Source organism: Mya arenaria, chromosome 9 (assembly GCF_026914265.1).
Source record: "Mya arenaria isolate MELC-2E11 chromosome 9, ASM2691426v1".
NCBI lineage: Eukaryota > Metazoa > Mollusca > Bivalvia > Myida > Myidae > Mya > Mya arenaria.
In genome coordinates this window covers 62,928,057-62,948,800 of record NC_069130.1, presented here as the reverse complement: position 1 = coordinate 62,948,800, position 20,744 = coordinate 62,928,057, and the positions used below count along the sequence as shown (strand labels likewise).

The following is a 20,744-nucleotide window of genomic DNA, read 5'->3' as shown; positions in this document are numbered from 1 at the left end:
GTACAAGGCTTGAGACAACTGCACTTGTTTTTTTAATACATCATCACATATTTCACTTTTAGAAGTTAACAAGGGTGTCGTTAACTTTAACAAAGATCTGAAAAATCGGTCCACAAACAACGGAAGAGCCAACATAATTTAATGTTACTTGTTTAACATAGTTTATTTTGCTTATAGTTTTAAACGTTTGAAAAAAATGGGTTGTATAGCTTGCATGAATCCGAGTAAAATGTAGAATTCATTCATCTTGTTAGACATACCCTGCATAAATATATCTTACGGTTGGTAGTAAGAACGCTTGCAATAGCTTTTATAAAATAAAAGAAAATGCATGGGAATACTTTAAACATTATCTTAGTTTATTAATGAATGCGTCGTTAAATTATATGCGGTGGATTCACCTAGTGGCGGATTGGTCCACCCACATATGTATTTCGAGAAACGTTATTCTACTATTATTACTATTATTGTGATATTGACCGTTATGTTTCATTTAACGATATTTCGTTAATTAATCACTTTTGTGGCATTGATAAATGCCCTATTTTCATTCAGAACTTGTATTATTAATTCCCTTTATCAATATTAGTTTGACCCGAGCCATGACTTATTACCCCGACCTCGAACAATACATAAATGAAATTTTATGTTAAATGTTAGTGGTGTTCAGCCATGTCAGAAATTAACTTCTGCAAATATTATTGCCTCAGCCAATCACATTCGAGCATCTATCTCACGTGACACTAAACAGCCAATCGTGGTACCTGGTAGCCATTACTAATAAAGAATTAGCGTGGGCGAAAGCCTCGTCAATTTGTCATACGTTTTCACAAAAAAACACCACCACCACCACCTTACGATTCATTATCTGTCGGTTTAAAAGGTCGAGGAATGAGACGATCTGACTGTTTTCGTTTCATTATGTTTTTCTTTAATAGTAAAACAGATTATTTTCTACCATGTTTTTTTTTTCACATGGCCTTACCAGTAGCTTATTTCTTAAAAAAAAAATAACAAGTTTTGACAGGCCTTTTCTAAAAAAGATCACATGTTTGACGGATTGGTCTGCCCAGATATGTATTTCGGTAAAATGTTAACCCAGATATGTATTTCGGTAAAATGTTTACCCAGATATGTATTTCGGTAAAATGTTTACACAGATATGTATTTCGGTAAAATGTTTACCCATAAATGTATATCTGTGAAATGTTAATCCAGATATGTATTTCGGTAAAATGTTAATCCAGATATGTATTTCAGTAAAATGTTAATCCAGATATATATATATATATATATATATATATATATATATATATATATATATATATATATATATATATATATATATATATATATATATATGTGTGTATGTATGTATTTCGGTAAAATGTTTACCCAGATACGTATTTCGGGAAATGTTTTTTTACACATTTTATATTGACTGTTATGTTTCATTTTACGATATTTCGTTATTTAATCACTTTTGTGACATTAATAAATGCCCTATCTTCATGCAAAGCTTGTGATATGTATATGTAGACATCCATACGAGGGTGACCCGAGCAATGACTTTAATTATTACATCGACCTTGGACACTACATTAATTATATGCAGCGACATGTCAAACATTTTTGCCAACTTTATAAGTGCGATGATTTGACAGAAGGGAACAACACTTTCATCCCTATATCCAATTTTTTTTGAAAATTGATTAGAGTACAGGTACTGTGATATTGAAAAAAATGTTTCTTGTATCAACTATGTGTTGAGAAAAAACGGAATTAATTCGCTTAAAAGAGATATTGGATTCGTTTCAGCACACTTTTTTTCCCGCGTGAGTGTAAACATATTGAAGGTGCACAAAGGAAGCAAATTAAGCTATTTCACGGTCATCAGATACAATGAAATTTGACGACATAACAATCCTTCTCGGCGAATTCGGAAGATACCAAAAGATCCTGTATTGCATAATATGCTTTCCAGTAATATTCAATGCATTCAATGTGATGATCGTGGTGTTTACGTTGGCACTGCCGGACTTCAGGTAGGACTTTTTTATCGCCTTTTAAATCGGCCCATGGTGCAGTTCAAGTCCATTCCTGAAGTGACAAAGTCGTTGACTTTATAAATGATACACATCACATACCAAACTGAAAGACTCTTGATCATTAGCGATTCCAACAATTAAAAACGTATCCTCTCAAGGCTAAACAATTGTGCAGAAGTTGGTTTGCATTTCACCAAAATGTGGGTAATTTGCTTGCAATAAACAAAATGGGAGTTAAGGAACAAAAAAATCGACCAGGAAACTTGTACAGTCGAGTAATAACCATGAAGTTTGGAAAATAGGAATATATACATGAAAGCACAGTTACAACATGCGCAGATATGCCATATTTGTCGAGAAAATTCGAAAAATTGTGGATAAAATCAACACGTTTATTTGTTAACATTGCCTCCTCAGCCACGATCTGTTCAATAACTTTTTTTATCTTTAATGTTATGATACCAAACTAAGATGTCGATGGAAGAATATGTTTTTCGCCACATACTGGACGCATACATTTTTCAGAATTTAAAGAAAAAAGTCCACTTACCAGGCAAAAGTTGGTACCTAAATCGGTACTTTTCATTCTAAATCCGCCATTTTGTTTGCCATGAAACAATTTTCTGACTTAATGTTTGCATGAAACGAAATTACGTCCTCCCCTATGTTAAACGTTGCGTACGATGTATTGTATTTTAGGTTATATTTCTTAAAATTTGACCTATAATTATTATATATTAATTAATTGAGAAATTGTTGCTCAATCTTTGTAGATGTCAGATCCCAGGTCTTGGAAATGATACCTTTGAACTCCAGGGAAAATGGCACGCTTACCAAATTAATCAAACAATACCAATGTCGGAAGAAGTTAATTCAAACTCGTATGACACGTGCCACGTTTACTCACCTGGAGAAAACAACACCAAGATTGAATGCAACTCCTGGGTCTATGACCAGTCCACGTTCCAGGACACCTTCATAACAAAGGTAGAACACACAATAATAAGACCAGATTGTATTTTAAATGACCTTACAGTCGTATACAATATATACTCCAAAGAAAAATATCACTTTAAAAACTGACTCAATTCCAAACATAGTTATAATATTTCCGAATAAAAATCATATGGTATTTCAAGGTTTATGTCTAGGATGGGGCTAATATTACATGGACCTAGAGTTGGTAAATTGTTCACTGCTATCATGACGGTAAAGTTGGAAGGTAGTTGGAAGTTGGTATTTGGGAATTCGAATAATCAACTACTTACCAGTTGCCAGTTGGGTATTCAAATATTCAACTACCTGCTAGTTGCCAGTTGGGGATTCGACAAACACTGTTTTAATTCACTTTTATTCATATATTCGCCAGTCGGATATTCGACCATTTCCAGTCGATTATTCGCGAATGTTCAACTGCAAACCAGTCAGTAGTTGGGGATTCAGTTTATGTCTTTATGTATGGTTTTAAAGGTCACATATGGGAAAATTAATCCCCAAATTAATGTTTCTTTATGCATGAACACATATGTTAACACTGTTTTTATTTACTTTTATTCGTATATTCGCCAGTCGGATATTCGACCATTTCCATTTGATTATTCGCGAATGTTCAACTGCAAACCAGTCAGTAGTGGGGATTTAGTTTATGTCTTTATGTATGGTTTTAAAGGTCATATATGGGAAAATTAATCGCCAAATGTTTATGTATGCATGTACACATATGTTTCTTTGCGACAAACACTGTTTTAATTTACTTTTATTTGTATATTCGTCAGTCGGATATTCGACCATTTCCAGTCGATTATTCGCGAATGTTCAACTGCAAACCAGTCAGTAGTTGGGGATTCAGATTATGTCTATATGTATGGTTTTAAAGGTCACATATGGGAAAATTAATCGCCAAATGTTTCTTTATGCATGAACACATATGTATCTTTGCGACAAACACTGTTTTAATTCACTTTTATTCGTATATTCGCCAGTCGGATATTTGACCATTTCCAGTCGATTATTCGCGAATGTTCAACTGCAAACCAGTCAGTAGTTGGGGATTCAGATTATGTCTATATGTATGGTTTTAAAGGTCACATATGGGAAAATTAATCGCCAAATGTTTCTTTATGCATGTACACATATGTATCTTTGCGACAAAAACACTGTTTTAATTTACTTTTATTCGTATTTTCGCTAGTCGGATATTCGTTCATTTCCAGTCGATTATTCGCGAATATTCAACTGCTAACTTGTCAGTAGTTGGGAATTCAGATTATGTCTATATATATATATATATATATATATATATATATATATATATATATATATGGTTTTAAAGGTCACATATGGAAAAAAATAATCGCCAATATTTCTTTATGCATGTACACATATGTATCTTTGCGAAAACACTGTTTGAATTCACTTTTATTCGTATATTCGCCAGTCGGATATTCGACCATTTCCAGTCGATTATTCGCGAATGTTCAACTGCAAACCAGTCAGTAGTTGGGGATTCAGATTAAGTTTATATATATGGTTTTAAAGGTCACATATAGGAAAATTAATCGCCAAATGTTTCTTTATGCATCTACCATATATATAGACATAATCTGAATCTCCAACTGCTGACTGGTATGGTAAGCAGTTGAATATTCGCGAATAATCGACTGGAAATGGTCGAATGTCCGACTGTCAAATATACGAGAAATATACTGATTTTATACAGTGTTTGTCGCAAAGATACATATGTGTACATGCATAAAGAAACATTTGGCGATTAATTTTCCCACATGTGACCTTTAAAACCATACATATAGACAAAATCTGAATCCCAACTACTGACCTGTTAGTAGTTGAACATTCGCGAATAATCGACTGGAAATGAACGAATATCCGACTGGCGAATATACGAATAAAAGTAAATTAAAACAGTGTTTGTCGCAAAGATACATATGTGTACATGCATAAAGAAACATTTGGCGATTAATTTTCCCATATGTGACCTTTAAAACCATATATATAGACATAATCTGAATCCCCAACTACTGACTGGTTTGCAGTTGAACATTCGCGAATAATCGACTGGAAATGGTCGAATATCCGACTGGCAAATATACGAGAAAAGGTAATTTTATACAGTGTTTGTCGCAAAGATACATATGTGTAGATGCATAAAGAAACATTTGGCGATTAATTTTCCCACATGTGACTTTTAAAACCATACATATAGACATAATCTGAATCACCAACTACTAACTGGTTTGCAGTTGAACATTCGCGAATAATCGACTGGAAATGGACGAATATCCGACTGGCGAATATACGAATAAAAGTGAATTAAAACAGTGGTTGTCGCAAAGAAACATATGTGTACATGTATACAGAAACATTTGACGATTAATTTTCCCATATGTGACCTTTAAAACCATACATAAAGACATAGACTGAATCCCCAACTACTGACTGGTTTGCAGTTGAACATTCGCGAATAATCGACTGGAAATGGTCGAATATCCGACTGGCGAATATACGAATAAAAGTGAATTAAAACAGTGTTTATCGAATCCCCAACTGGCAACTAGCAGGTAGTTGAATATTCGAATCCCCAACTGGCAACTGGTAAGTAGTTGATTATTCGAATCCCCAACTACCAACTACCAACTACCTTCCAACTTTACCGTCATACTGCTATCTCTCTTTTGTGTCGAATAATTTGTAATCATCTGTGCTGATATGTATTGTTATTTGTTCACTTAGTTCCAGAAAGATGATATCTTCTAAACAAAATTGCCATTTGTTCCTTCAGTTTAACCTGGTGTGCGGTTTAGAACTTGCTAGAGCGAATGCGAACATGCTGGTTATGGCAGGAATGCTGGCTGGGTCTGCGCTTGTTGGAATATTCGCCGACATGTATGTAAATACAGTTATCCAACACTTCTAACAAATAAATATGTTAGAATATAATAGATTCATGGAAGCTGGTTGCAATTGATAAACTTTTAAAATTGGTTAATCCAACGAACCTATTCTAACCACGTTTGCGTTAACTGAGTGTAACTAAATCTTTATAGTAACCGACCTTATGACCGCATTAAGAGCGGTTTATCATTCATAAACATTTCAGTGAATAAAATGTATGCACTCAAATTAAGACACAACTGTGTCCGAACGACGCTTAACGAGAAACACAAGCGTTAAAACAAAACACACACAGCAAAAACGGCCTATAGTCTCAAACCTAATATACTTGGTTGTATTTAGAATACAAGCAAATAACCATAGCAACGTGTTGAATAATAATATATACATAATATGCGCATGAGTTAGCATGGGGGTCGAAACTAAAGCTGCTGAAAAATTGCATATTTTTAGTAATTTACGGGATATATCCCAATAACTATCATGTAAAATCTGAGTTTTGTTCTCGATATTCGGTGTAATACTGTGGCTTAAACTGAACTTTTACTTTTTGTGAATACGGATGACCAAGTGACCCAAAAAGAGGAAACAGGGACACAGTGGCTCGCCTGTGGAGGACTACGACGCGAAACGTAAAATAGGTACCGGTCAGGGAAATCAACAAAATTCGTCGGTATTGCATATGTCACCAAATCAATCCAACCAAGTGTTCAGTTATTCAACTCTATTAACCAAATGACTCAAATGACTCCTGTTGCCCTGATGAATTCTCAGCAAACCTCCATCATATCATATGAATGTTCCCAGGGGGGCATCGCCAGTACTGTGGCAGAATTCGAACTCGGACTAATGTACACAAAAGATAAGGCATCGCTTGGATAATATGTACACACAAATAGTAGGCGAGTAGCACAATTTAAGTTAATGTGCAAGGTACAAATGCTTGTTTGTCCAACATGTAGTACGAAACCACGCACATTGAGAAAATCAACCAATTTGTGAGCGATCAATACGATGAAATATGCACTAAAACATTAGAAAACTCAAATAAAATAAACGTGTTGAAAACACAGTTAAAAACTTCGAGAGCACGTTCATTTAACCAATGAGTCTGTTATGGATCTTAAATGTCGATCTATGCGAGATAAATGATAGTTATGGGGAAAACTCGGGGGTCCTGGGGAATCAATGTAAAAGCAGCATGTCCAACATGACGTCATTTCCGGGAACAAAGCAGGCGGCCAGCCATCAGGTCAACCGTCTCGCAATTCATCGGGAGAACAAATTCGGGGGGGGGGGGGCTGCGAGGCACAAGTGTAGGGCTTTTGTAAATCTATCTTACAAATGGAGTAAGCGAAAACGTACGTCCGCATAGAAAGACCCCACCGTGCCGGTGACTTAACATATGGTAAAACTTGTCCAATTGCAGCGAAATTTTTCGGACATTTACTCTTTGATGTAAGTTAAAGATACCCTACGGAGGTTAAAACAACAGGGGCCCTAATGTAATATCCGCCGGAAGTCAACGAGCGTCGACGCAAGCTGTTCCCGGTACTCGGAAAGCTAGAGATAATGGAAAAAACAAATTACATATTGTTAATAAACTAAATATAAACCTACGTCGGAATCAGACCCAATAGTTAAGTATTCTCTTCACAGTCAGAGACGCCACTCTGATTCCTACTCATACTCCAACATTAGTCGGTGATTTGTGCCTCAAGCCAACCCGACAATCCAGCCGTATGTTACGTCAACAATGTTTTCGACGATCCAACCAGCATTTGTTTCGATGCCCAAACCTTCGTATACGTTGACGTTTCAACCGCCGTATAGGCCCCTACTGCTGTCGACGTCCTAGCCGTCTTGTACGTCGACGAACCAGCCAACGACTGTATGAGAATTCAGCCAACGACCTTGCCGAGGACCGAGGCGACGACCGTACCGAAGACCCAGCCGACGACCGTGTCGAGGACCCAGTCGAAGACCGTGCCGAGGACCGAGAGGACGACCGTGCCGAGGACCCAAACGGCGACCGTGCTAAGGACCCAGACGACGTCCGTGCCGAGGACCCAGACGACGACCGCGCCGAGGACCTAGACGGTGACTGTGCCAAGGACCCAGACGACGACCGTGCCGATGACCCAGACGACGACCGTGTAAAGAACCCAGACGGTGACCGTGCCAAGGACCCAGACGACGACCGTGCCGATGACCCAGACGACGACAGTGTAAAGGACCCAGACGGTGACCGTGTCAAGGACCCAGATGACGACCGTGCCGAGGACCCAGACGGCGACCGTGTCAAGGACCCAGACGGTGACCTTGTCAAGGACCCAGACGACGACCGTGCCGATGACCCAGACGACGAGCGTGTCGAGGACCCAGCCGACGACCGCGTCGAGGACTCAGACGCCCGTCTCATTGACGACTGCGACGACGGCTGTCTCGGGGACTCAACCAACGACAACGCCGAGAGCTCAGCCGACCACTATGACCCTGGCCGCGTCGATGAACCAGCCTGCTGTTGCGACGACGGCTGTCTCGGGGGCCCAACGGACGACAGCACCGAGAGCTCAGCCGACCACTATGACCTTGGCCGCGTCAGTGAACCAGCCTGCTGTTGCGACGACGAATGTATCGAGGGCCCAACAGACGACAGCACCGAGAGCTCAGCCGACGCCGACACCCACGCCGACGGGTTTGCTGATAAACGCCGCCGATAACAGACTAGGACATCGGAGAAAAGATTGCCATCAATGTTGGTTTTTGGATTATTAATGAAATAAAAACATGCATTAGTGATCAGGAATTTATTTCTATTGGAAATTCATATGATATCTTATTTTTGTTTGAAACGTGGTTCATGGAAAGCGATGAAATTTCAGTTGAAAATCATAATGCGATATCTGTTTCAAGTTTTCAACACATTGCATATACTCACTAAGTACAAATCAACCACTGCAGTTTTAGTACCAATAAAGATATATACTCTTTCAAAGGGGAAAAAAGATTAACCGTTAATAGTACATGTTGTTACAATAAAAATCAGAGCGGACTCAATACCGTGCCAAGTTTAAACACAGCATTATTGTAAGGACAACTCATAACTGAAGCACGTCATCATTGTGTGTGTTGTAAAATGTGCATTTATGCATTTATACAGGTTTGGTAGAAAAAGAGCATTTCTGTGTACTGAAGCCCTGTTAGTTGCTGCGATGTTTGGGACGGCATTTGCTCCAAACTACCAAGTGTTGGCTGCATCAAGATTTCTGGCAGGGTTTGGACAGAACACATTTCTGCCTGTGTTTTCAATGGGTAACTCACGAATTTAAGTCTTCCCTAATTGAAGAGGTTTCTAAATACTAAATATTTTACGCAGGGCGGATCCAGGATTCGACGTGAGAGGGGGCGTAACATTTTGATATGCGCCCCTCCTTCTGAACCGAAATTTATTTCGTTCAATGTGTTGCCAGTGGGGTGGTAATCCCCCTAGAAAGTTTTAACATAATCTAGTCCGAAATGGTGCATTTTGGGCGTATTTTATTACTGTTTTCTCCAACATTGAAATACTTGGACGATCCGCTAGTGATCTATATGTAGATATGGCGTTTCACAGTGAATTACAGATATAGAGAGGATTGCTATTGTTTCAGTGTTTTTTAGATATAAATTTATTAGAGACTTATCCGTGAAATAAAAATTATATGTCATTGCTTCAAGCAGACAAATAACAAATTCAAATGTTGCACGAATTCGGAGAATGGCCGAGGAGTTCCGAATGATGTTGCACTGTTTTGAAATTTTAGTCCGGTCTTACTTCCATATCTGACTGCAGCGCGCAGATGGCCGGGACACAATGTCAACGATGTAACGTTCTCATACAATTTGGCGCGTTTCTTTTCTTCTGGAAAACTATAATTCCCTGTCATTTTATATCATTTATATATTAATAAGATAAAAATAATTGGTTTAGTTCAAGATCGCAATATGTCTCACCTAAAAAATTTCAATCGTGAAATATAACGATCGGTGCTCGTGTTCGAACTGACGTTAAATTTTGATATGACAACAGGCTAAACTTTCGAAACACTAAAAAATATCAGTGAAATATCAATTTTATTTCACTGTTAAATCTCAATAAATCACCGGAAAGCAAACAATTACAATTAATTTTAATTAACGTAAAATTCAAATACATGCATTTTTCCGATGTAAATGCTTACAGTAAACATTTATCTATACGTTGTTTTTTGTATGATTTTCATATCAGCGATGGAACTGGTCGGTCCTTCATACCGCGTGGCGGCTGGTATAATCGTCGAGCTGTTTTGGTGTGTCGGCCTATTCATTCTCTGTCTTTTGGCGTACTTTGTCCGCTCCGCGACCAACCTTACACTTGTTGCGGGGGTTCCTATGATCCTGGTATTCCTTTATATATGGTATGTACAAGAATATTGAATTTATGATAGTATACATATAATGCACTGTTAATGCTTAATTCATTGATTAACGGTCTCTATATAGGCTTATTCCAGAATCTCCTAGATGGCTGATCTCCAAAGGAAAGAACAAAGAAGCTTATAAAATCATACAGAAAATTGCGAAGAAGAACCAGGTCACTCTCCCTGAGAACGCCATCGACGAATATAGTGTGGAGTCAGGCGAATCAATGTCTGTTTTCAAAATGTTCACAATTCCAAAACTTCTTATTCGGACCTTGATAATCTACTTAAATTGGTAAGTTTTGTTTGTCAATGTTTCATTTTTTCAATTGTGCATATACTTGCTATTTCCACTTGGATAAAATGCTCCGATGCCGTAAATATAATATGCCACGATACCTTGGGTATAAAATGCCACGATACCCTGGGTATAAAATGCCACGCTGCCTTTAGTATAAAATGCCACGATGCCTTGGGTATAAAATGCCACGCTGCCTTTAGTATAAAATGCCACGATGCCTTGGGTATAAAATGCCACGGTGACTTGGGTATAAAATGCCACGATGCTGTGGGTATAAAATGCCAGGATGCCTTTGGTATAAAATGCCACGATGTCTTTTGTATAAAATGCAACGATGTCTTGGGTATAAAAATGCCACGATGGTGTGGGTATAAAATGCCACGATGCCGTGGGAATAAAATGCCACGATGCCGTGGGTATAAAATGCAACTATGCGTTTTGTATAAAATACCAGGATGCCGTGGGTATAAAATGTCATGCCGCCGTGGGAAAAAAATGCCATAATGCCGTGGGTACAAAATGCCACGTTTCCATGGGCATACTGTCGTGGGTACAAATGCCACACTGCCGTGGGTACAAAATGCTACACTGCCCTGGGAACAAAATGCCACACTGCCTTGGGAACAAAATGCCACGCTGTCGTGGGAACAAAATGCCACACTGTCGTTGGTGCAAAATGCCACGCTGTCGAGGGAACAAAATGCCACACTGCCGTGGGAACAAAATGCCACACTGCCGTTGGTGCAAAATGCCACGTTGTCGTGGGAACAAAATGCCACACTGCCGTTGGTGCAAAATGCCACGTTGTCGTGGGTACAAAATGCCACACTGTTGTTTTCAAGTAGAAATGTTTTTGGGTTGAATTGATAACTGGCCAAGAATCGATATATTCCTTCTCGAATAAAGATGGCAACTATAGTTTCAAAGAAGTACTATTTTTTCGAAGAGTAAGTATTATATTCACCACTGAAAAGTTAGGTATTACTTCGTTGGTGAGGAAATGAAAGAGGGAACAGATAAACATATATGTCGCTATAATGGGATTTCCTCAATTTATAGCTACATGTCAACAAATTACCCGGTTAAAACGCAAAAATATCGTGAACATTTTTATTTGTACACACCGCAAATGCTTTTATTTTTGTTTTGTTCATGAAAGCTGCACCCTAACAGATTGACAACTTTTTTTCTTCTTTTTTTGTCTTGGAACGAGCCACATTTTGCGAAAATGCATGGAAACCATTTGTATTAGACTGCTGACAAAAAATAAGATCGCAGATTTATATTCAAGTTGAAAAATTGATGTTTTATGCAATTTTCTTAAACCGTTTAATCGTGGCATCCATGAATAAATTCTGATATCCTAAATGCAATAAAACAGAGGGACTCAGCTTTTGAACAGTATCAAAAAGTCAGAAGTGATGAAAATTATAGTACTTTTAAAGCATTACGCAACAAAACACAGTATTTGATTAATTCATCCAAGAAAAGCTTTTTCACTGAGACTCTGGAAGAAAACAAAAATGATTCAAAGTCCCTGTGGTCTATTCTTAAAAATCTTGGCTTACCTTCTAAGAAAGGGTTATCTTCTTCAAGTTCCAATATTTGTCTTAATATTGGTGGTGATATTTGTTTTGATAAGAAAACTATTGCCGACTCTTTTAACACATTGTATACCACAGTTGCCTCTAAGCTTGTTGAAAAATTACCCGTTTGTGTAAATAAGTTTGGAGAATCTTTTGTGACAAAATTTTATTCCAATTTAGCCGTGTTGTTAAATAGCTTTTCTTTTTCATTAGGCCACTACTTTTATATAAATTGGTTTACAAAACCGGCGGGTCTAATTTTCCGAAAAGTACAAAAATGAATTTCACTTTTTTTTTCCAAATTATTTTCCCGACCGTATTGATTTTGGTGCGAAACGAAAGAAAAACGAACGGTAAGAGTACGAATGCAGTCGATTTTGACTGGTTTGTTGTTCCGTAGCCGTATTCGCCAATTTATAGTGATAGTATGTGAGCCAGTCAACTGTTATGTTAGCGCCGTTGGCAATGGCGGAATTGACGATAGCAGTCATTCTTTGTATGAAATAATTAATTAAAATATGCAGGAGCTGTTAAAATAACAATAGCAATAAACATTGGCAAATTTAACAGCCGACACAAACAATAGCTGTCATGTGATTGTTGTTTTTCCCCGCAAATTTAGGTCATGAAAATATTGTTGTTTATAGATAAAAAATAAAAGTGTCAGCGGCTGCCATCGAATTAGTAGACACAAATATCTGTATATTATGTGTGAGAAAAACATGTTATAACATTTTATGGTTAAATATCAAATAACAGTGCACTAAGTGGGAATGGTGAAATCGAAAGTTAATTTTCTAAGTTGACACCGGTGACCTAGATTCACAAGTTCGGTCGGTGGTGTTTATGGATTTTAAATCACAAAATGGTTTGGAAATACTTGACATTGAGTCAATGTAAAGCTTGTGTTTATTTTAGATTACATGTTTATTCATGTTTGGGTTAATAGTAGAGTAAAAACAATGAAAGAGTTGAACACATGTGTCAATGCCAGGAGTTTTGTGCAAAACATTTAGATAAAACAACACGGAAAACTATTTTGAATAAGTCCATTTCAATTTGTAATGAACTTGATATTTCACTATAATTGAGATTTGTTGTTGTAACCAAGGAATACTCTTTAAAATGAAAAATAAACAAGCATGAAGTATAGATAGATGCACTGTGAACGCATGTTTACACAAAATGGCGGAGTTGGGAGAAGATGAAAATGTCCTATACATAATTATGGATTTCTCTATTACTATCATTGGTACATAAAGTTAAGTCAAGTGCAAGATTTAATATTTTGCTATGTGTTTTTTATGTACTGATGTGGTAATTTGCTGCAAGATTTGAATTTGAAATGGATTTGGTGAACATCCCATGGTAAATATCCCGGTCCGAAAATATCCGGACTTAGCATGGATCGGGTTACACACAACTAGGACCCCTCATGGTATAGGTTATATATACTCAAATCTAGGTCTAGTTTGGTTTTTAGTTTTTCAGGAATTGTTTTCGCAATATTAAAGCTCAAATGTCTTTATAAAATGCTACCTCCTTATTTACAAAATTGGTAATTATTTCACTTTATTGACAAAATCCAATATTAAAATAACTTAATGTTTAGAAAATGTTATGTATTGTTTAAATACAGCGCAATTTTTGTGTATTTTAATGCGTAAAATTCGCCTCCTCTTTTTTTCAATTTAATATTGGTAAGTTTTTAAGTGTTCTGCATTCACTTTTGCTTTAGTATACTCTTAAAGCTAAACAAATGTCTTGCTGAGTGATATTCAATGTATCTTTGATTAAAAGTGTAGTTTATACATGCAAACATGTTTTATAGTCAATATCATTGATGTTTTATATGCACAGTATGTAAGATTTAAACTGTGTGTTTAATAAGAACTTTGAAACTTTGAGTGTATTAAAACATGCATTAATAACAGTTTAAGGATTTAAAATGACAAGTAAATGATATAAATTTTGACTGTGTTTATGTTGTTTTCTGATTTTCACCCTTTAAGAGTATGTTTTGTGACTTTTTTCCTTTTTTTTTTTTTTTTTTCGACCACCCAGTGGACATTTTTTCCAAAAATTCTTGTAAACCAAAAAATAAAAAAGGAGTGGCCTTAGTTTCCGAAAATCAAATTTTGAAATATTTATCTCACTTAAGTGCTAATAAGGCTACAGGTTTAGATGGTATATCTTCTCGTTTTTTGATGGAGCTTCTATTATTGCCGAACCTCTTGCTCATGTCATAAATTTATCCCTTATTCAAGGTGTGGTACCAGATGATCTTAAATCCGCTAGAGTAGTTCCCATATTTAAAAAGAATGACAAAACTTCTGTAGGTAACTACCGCCCGGTTTCTATTCTAAGTATTGTATCAAAGATTTATGAAAGGGTTGTACATGTATATGACCAAGTTGAATCATACTACAAAGTAAACAAGTTATTGTATAAATTTCAGTCTGGGTTTAGAAGTGGCTTCTCAACAGATACATGTCTAATTCATTTAACAGATTTCATAAGGATGGAAATGGACAAAGGTCACGTAGTAGGTATGATTCTGTTAGACCTCCAAAAGGCTTTCGATACAGTCGATCACTCAATCCTTCTTATGAAGCTTCGATCAGCAGGACTTGGTGATGACATTTTAAGATGGTTTGAATCCTATCTTTCAGATAGAAGGCAACTAGTTGACGTCTCTAGTACACATTCTACTACTTCTACTATTACATGTGGAGTTCCTCAGGGTTCCATACTAGGCCCTCTTTTATTTTTGATTTATGTTAACGATATGTCAGCCGTGGTTAAAAACAAGCTCTTGTTATACGCTGATGATTCTGGCATACTTGTTTCAGGTAAATGTAAGTTTTCTGTGGAAACGTCATTGAAAGATGACCTGCATCTTGTCAGTCAATGGTTGGTTGATAATAAGTTGTCACTTCATTTGGGCAAAACTGAGTCAATTTTGTTTGGGTCTAAACATAAAATAAGGTCAAACTCAACACTTGATATAACATGTAATGGTACCACTATTGAACCAACTTCTGCTGTTAAATATCTTGGCGCAACTATTGATCAGACCCTATCTTTTGATTCTATGGCTCGTTCGATATTAAAAAAGGCTAATGAAAGATTAAAATATCTATATCGAAAGAAAGGTTACCTTACAAAACACACCAAGCCTTGTCATGGCCTTAATTCAATGCCATTTTGAATATGCCTGTTCTATGTGGTATCATGGTCTGACCAAGTTACTTAAAACCAAGCTCCAAACCACACAAAATAAACTTATGAGGTTTGTTTTGGATCTTGATGCAAGGTCTCACATTGGCCCAGAACACTTTAAATTACTCAACTGGTAACCTGTCAACAAACGTGTAGACCAGATTATTTTGGGTCATGTCTTTAGAATAAAAAATGGCATAGCCCCGGACTATATGGGAGACAATTTTATCTCCCAAGATACTGTACACACACATAGGACAAGGTTATGCCAGAAAGGGGCTTATGCTGTTCCAGAGGTCAATGGTTTTGGGTTAAAGTCCTTCTTCTTTTCTGGCATGTCCTTATGGAACAAGTTGCCATCTTGTATCGCACAGACTAAGAAATTACCTGTTTTTAAATTGCTAGTAAAGAATCTTTTTTTAGATAATTTGGCATAATTAGTTATGCTATTAAAAAGCTTTTTTTCATTTATTTATTCAAAGATTTTCAGTTAAGGAACTATTTTAACTTAACCTCGCATTTTATAAGTAATACATACTGTCATATTCATACTTTAATGTGATAGTTATATATAACTTTCTCAACTATAACTTTATGTTACTAAATTATGTAAAGTGACTGTGATACAACTATGGCAATATTTATTTTAATGCATAAAATCTAACTTTCAATATATTTGTGCAATTTCGATTACAGCTATATTATTACTTAAATATGCAATGCCTCCCTATGCCATGCCAACAAAACAAAGGACCACAATGGAAATAAGAGTCTTCTCTTTTTTGTGTCATCCTTGGTTCGGTGTGCCTGTCATGGCTATTGATAATATCATGTATGTATAATATTATTTACTATACATGTTGTTTATTTTAAATGTCCATGTATGTGCATTCCTTACTGAAATAAATCTATCTATCTATCTATAAAACATTATTTTTCGAACTGAAATATGAAAATCTGCGATCTGACCTTTTTGTCAGCAATCTTTTATATATGTGAGAGTGCAGCTTTAAATAGGAATAGGAATAGTTTATTTGGATATAAAGTCAAGAGAGTTAAACATAATAACACATTAAAATTACAAAGTATATATTTGTCTGCATCAACTTATATACTATACTGTCTATTCATTACGATGTAACTAAAATATAATTAAAATTATACAACCTACATTCTCAACAAATATTTTTTGCTGTGAAATAAAGTCAAAAATAGTCATATTTAACTTAAGCATTTTCTAGGGAGTAAAAGGAAGAGCTCGACTGTTCCAGGGCCGTGGTTAACATGGTTTATTACGGTCTTGGCTTGAACGTTGGAAATCTGGGTGGAAATATCTACGTCAACTTTGCCATCAACAGCGCCGTGGAGACGGCGGCGTACCTACTATGTCTCGTTTCCTTGCACAGAGTGGGTCGGAAGACATTGCATTCTGGAAGCATGATTGTCGGCGGCGTCGCATGCCTTTTGACAATTTTCTCCACACTTTATGGCGGAACATGTAGGTACACGCGTACGTAAGGCGAATTGTTTTTGTTTCCACTAACCCGACCGACTCTGTATTTTCCTCCCGAGTCTACACTTTTTTGCCGACTCTGTATTTACCTGCCGACCCTGTACTTTTTCCCGACTCTATATGTTCCTGCCGACCCTACACTTTTTGCCGACTCTATATTTTCCTCCCGACCCTACACTTTTTGCCGACTCTATATATTCCTCCGGCCCTACTACCGACTCTATATTTTCCTCCCGACCCTACACTTTTTTGCCGACTCTATATTTTCCTGCCGACCCTACACGTTTTTGCCGACTCTATATTTTCCTCCCGACCCTACACTTTTTTACCGACTCTATATTTTCCTCCCGACCCTACACTTTTTGCCGACTCTATATTTTCCTCCCGACCCTACACTTTTTTGCCGTAGTGTGGATTTTTTTGTAATGTTCTAAAAAATGTGCATTTTTAACTGAACATGTTAAAATTTTACTATTTAATATTTAAAACTTCCTACAATAGTGATATGCCCTGATAAATGTCGGTTTTGGACAGAATCGGTTTTCAAAAAAATGTCTTCCTACCTACCTACCCAATTTGTTTTGGAGATGTTAGTGGAAACAAAGACCTTTTTAGCCTAAGAAATAAAAGGCTGCCCCCCCCCCCCCCCCCACACACACACACACACAAATAAAATAAAATGAATTCTCCAGAGTTTTATGTGGCATGCATTTTGAGAGATATTTTTCATGAACAAAAAATGACAGCAATATTGCCACGACAATTAACGCGTTTAAAGTATATCTTTTATTCAAAAGACACCACACAATAATTATATGATGACCTTATAAAATTACGTTACAAGTGACAAAACTACAAACAAAAAAGACTTATGTGCACTCTATGTAACACTTACATGTTTTGTCAAATATTTTTACAGCCTTGCATTGGCTGACAATAGCCCTTTCGAACATCGGGAAGTTTGGAATATCTGCAGGATTTGCAATCGTGTATATCTGGACAGCTGAACTGTTTCCCACGCTGGTCAGAAACTCGGGGATCGGTTCTAGTTGTATGGTCGGACGTTTTGGAAGCGTCATTTGTCCCTACATAACAGACCTTGTGAGTTTAATAAAAGAACACATTTTGCTATTGTTTTTATTCGCTGTAAAGCAAGTATAGTTTAATATTGAATTTCCAAAGCTAGAACTTTTGTTAGCTACATCAGGAATCGGATCCGACATAGCCTCATTCTAACCGCTATTTTTTCTCACTTTTTGTGTAGATGAATCCTCCTCTTCCTTAGTGATTCACTATGTATGCGCTATATTGCCCCTAACAAACGTTATTTATTATAAATTGACTTCAGGACTTAATTATGCTACTTAAGTTCTTATGTTTCCACTTAATTAAACACCATTGTACCTTAGTGTGTATACCACGTGATAAATTACGTCATTTATGCTACGTCTGAAAGGAACATTTTTCTTCAAATGAAGACTTAGAACATAGATAACTTTTCTATTCCTACACCATCAGTGTCAGAAATCTTAACTTTAGTTACGCTGTAAGTAGATCGCGTAGTAATTTCAATTTAGCAGTTAAACTTAATGACTTTACTCTTAGGAATCATATTTTTTTTAATTCAATTACACACTCCAATGACAATCAATTTAAACTCAGTTATACACAATACATGTTAAAAAACACTGCATTTAATTAATGCAATTTTTTTTACGAACTACTTCTACTGATTTACCGGCATACATCCTAGGTTGTTTTCGATGGAAAATGGTCGCGAGTCTAATTAAATGCCAAAGTATTATACAACATATTTAATAATAACGATCGGAAGAGATTTTTGCCTTTTCATAATTTATAGTGGTAAATCTTACACACGAGACAATATACTCCATACCGCGAATTTAAGTTACGATGTTCACCAGATATGGTTTGCTTTGCCATGTTTATTCCACATCGGGTCACCAACTAACACAGTAACGTATATAGCACGTCCACGACCTGTTTACATTGAGCAAGTTAAGAAAAATGTTCTACTTTTTCATCGGAATCGGATAAAAGTCGTCATTTTGGTACGATATAATTGAGTGACCCAATATTGAATAAATAATATGAGGTTACACGGTGACTAGGCCCTGACCAATGGCGTTGCGTCATTCGTGTTTGTTGCGTGTGATGTTTTAACAATGTTTCATCAATTTACAAATTACAATCAGGGTCGTTTTGTGCCGGGCAAATTTGGGCAAGCTCTACCACTGATTGTGTTTGGCGGTCTCTCCGTAGTTGCCGGTTTACTGTCCCTTTATTTGCCGGAAACCAACGGAGTTCCTCTGCCGGAAACCATACAGGATGCAGTCAACTTCGGCACCAAGTTTGTATACCCTCTTCCATAATGTTTCTAATCTAAAAAAATGCCGCGTAGGACCTATTGTCCGATATCTTATATTTTGGGATTTATATAAACTGGGGCTTTGTCTCCATTTTGCCAGAGAACTATAATTGCAATCGGGTCTGTTTGATATGAACCTAGGTAAGGTATAATAAGATTCATTGGAATGGGAAAATAGACGCCTTTTTGGTACGATATAAAATTTGGTGACCCAATATGGAAAAAAATATAGGGTTGACCGCGTGACCAGTCCTGAACCAAACGCGTTGCGTCATCTATGTTGGTATAGGTGTGAATCCGTTTGATATATACTTGTTCAGGTTTGTAAGAAATACATCTAGTTCGTTTGAGCTGAAGCTTGTTAAATGGTTGGGTTTCTTATATATGTAGAAATGGAATGCAGCTAAAAAGAGGTAACATGCACGAGTTATCTTCGCATTGCATTGTTTTTCTTTAACCCGTGGTGGCTGAAACAAACTGAATAACGGGATCACATGCTGAACTACAAATATTACCACTGTTGACTCTTTCAGGAAGGAGAAAAACAAGGATGCCAAAGAGAAGGCCTCTTTAGTATAACCAACATGTTTGTGAATGCGCTAATATTCAAGAGACAACACTTCCTCAAATACTACGTGTTATTCGAGTTGTTTGTTTTCTGTAAAACTGTACTCAGGATACTTACTGTAATAAATATGAAAAACGCATTACTTTTCAGATGTAAACTTCGAACTGTTCGTGCTATTTATTTGCATACAAACGTGTGTGTTTTTGCTTTTAACAAATATTAATAGGCTGATCTTCAATAATACGTTACAGGCATATTACTTGGATTATTATAAAAGCAGTTTATTAAAGCAGTGTTTGAAGTATTAACTCAATATCGGAAAGTCAATCAAGTTCATGCGATTTCTTTTATCGCGAAAGCATAAAAATACTTTTGGTTCGGGTGAGCCGAAACTACCAACAGAATAGGCGACTTCCATACCGTTTTAAATTTAAAAAAATAAACATTAGTTAAAAACCTTTAAAGCTGCACTCTCACAGATGATATATTTGCTGAGATATTGACTTAAATGTGGTTACATGCAAACTAGAGTTATCTAACTTGGTTAATTAAGTAAGTTGGATGGTTGACTACCATTGTATTAAGTCTCAATGCAATACCTCAAGTAGTTGCTGAGATATAAACCTATGTGTGCTTACACGCAAAACCTTAACCAGAATTTCTAAGTCAAATAATAAAGGGCAATTATTTGCATTAAATGCAAACTAGAGTTATCTTACTTGGTTAATTTAGTAGGTTGGATGGTTGAGTACCAATGTATCAA

The 20,744-nt window shown here is 36.6% G+C and overlaps 1 protein-coding gene across 1 annotated transcript; it reads left to right on the top strand.

The window, feature by feature from the left end:
• Window positions 1–1,902: 1,902 nt before the first annotated feature.
• On the top strand, window positions 1,903–19,992 carry LOC128246258 (organic cation transporter protein-like). The gene is made up of 11 exons (XM_052964450.1): window positions 1,903–2,045; window positions 2,822–3,035; window positions 5,848–5,951; window positions 7,819–8,658; window positions 9,124–9,275; window positions 10,231–10,399; window positions 10,485–10,697; window positions 16,783–17,009; window positions 17,944–18,125; window positions 19,241–19,395; window positions 19,947–19,992. The coding sequence occupies exons 1-11, from the start codon at window positions 1,903–1,905 to the stop codon at window positions 19,990–19,992; spliced, it is 2,445 nt and encodes an 814-aa protein (XP_052820410.1).
• Window positions 19,993–20,744: the final 752 nt, after the last annotated feature.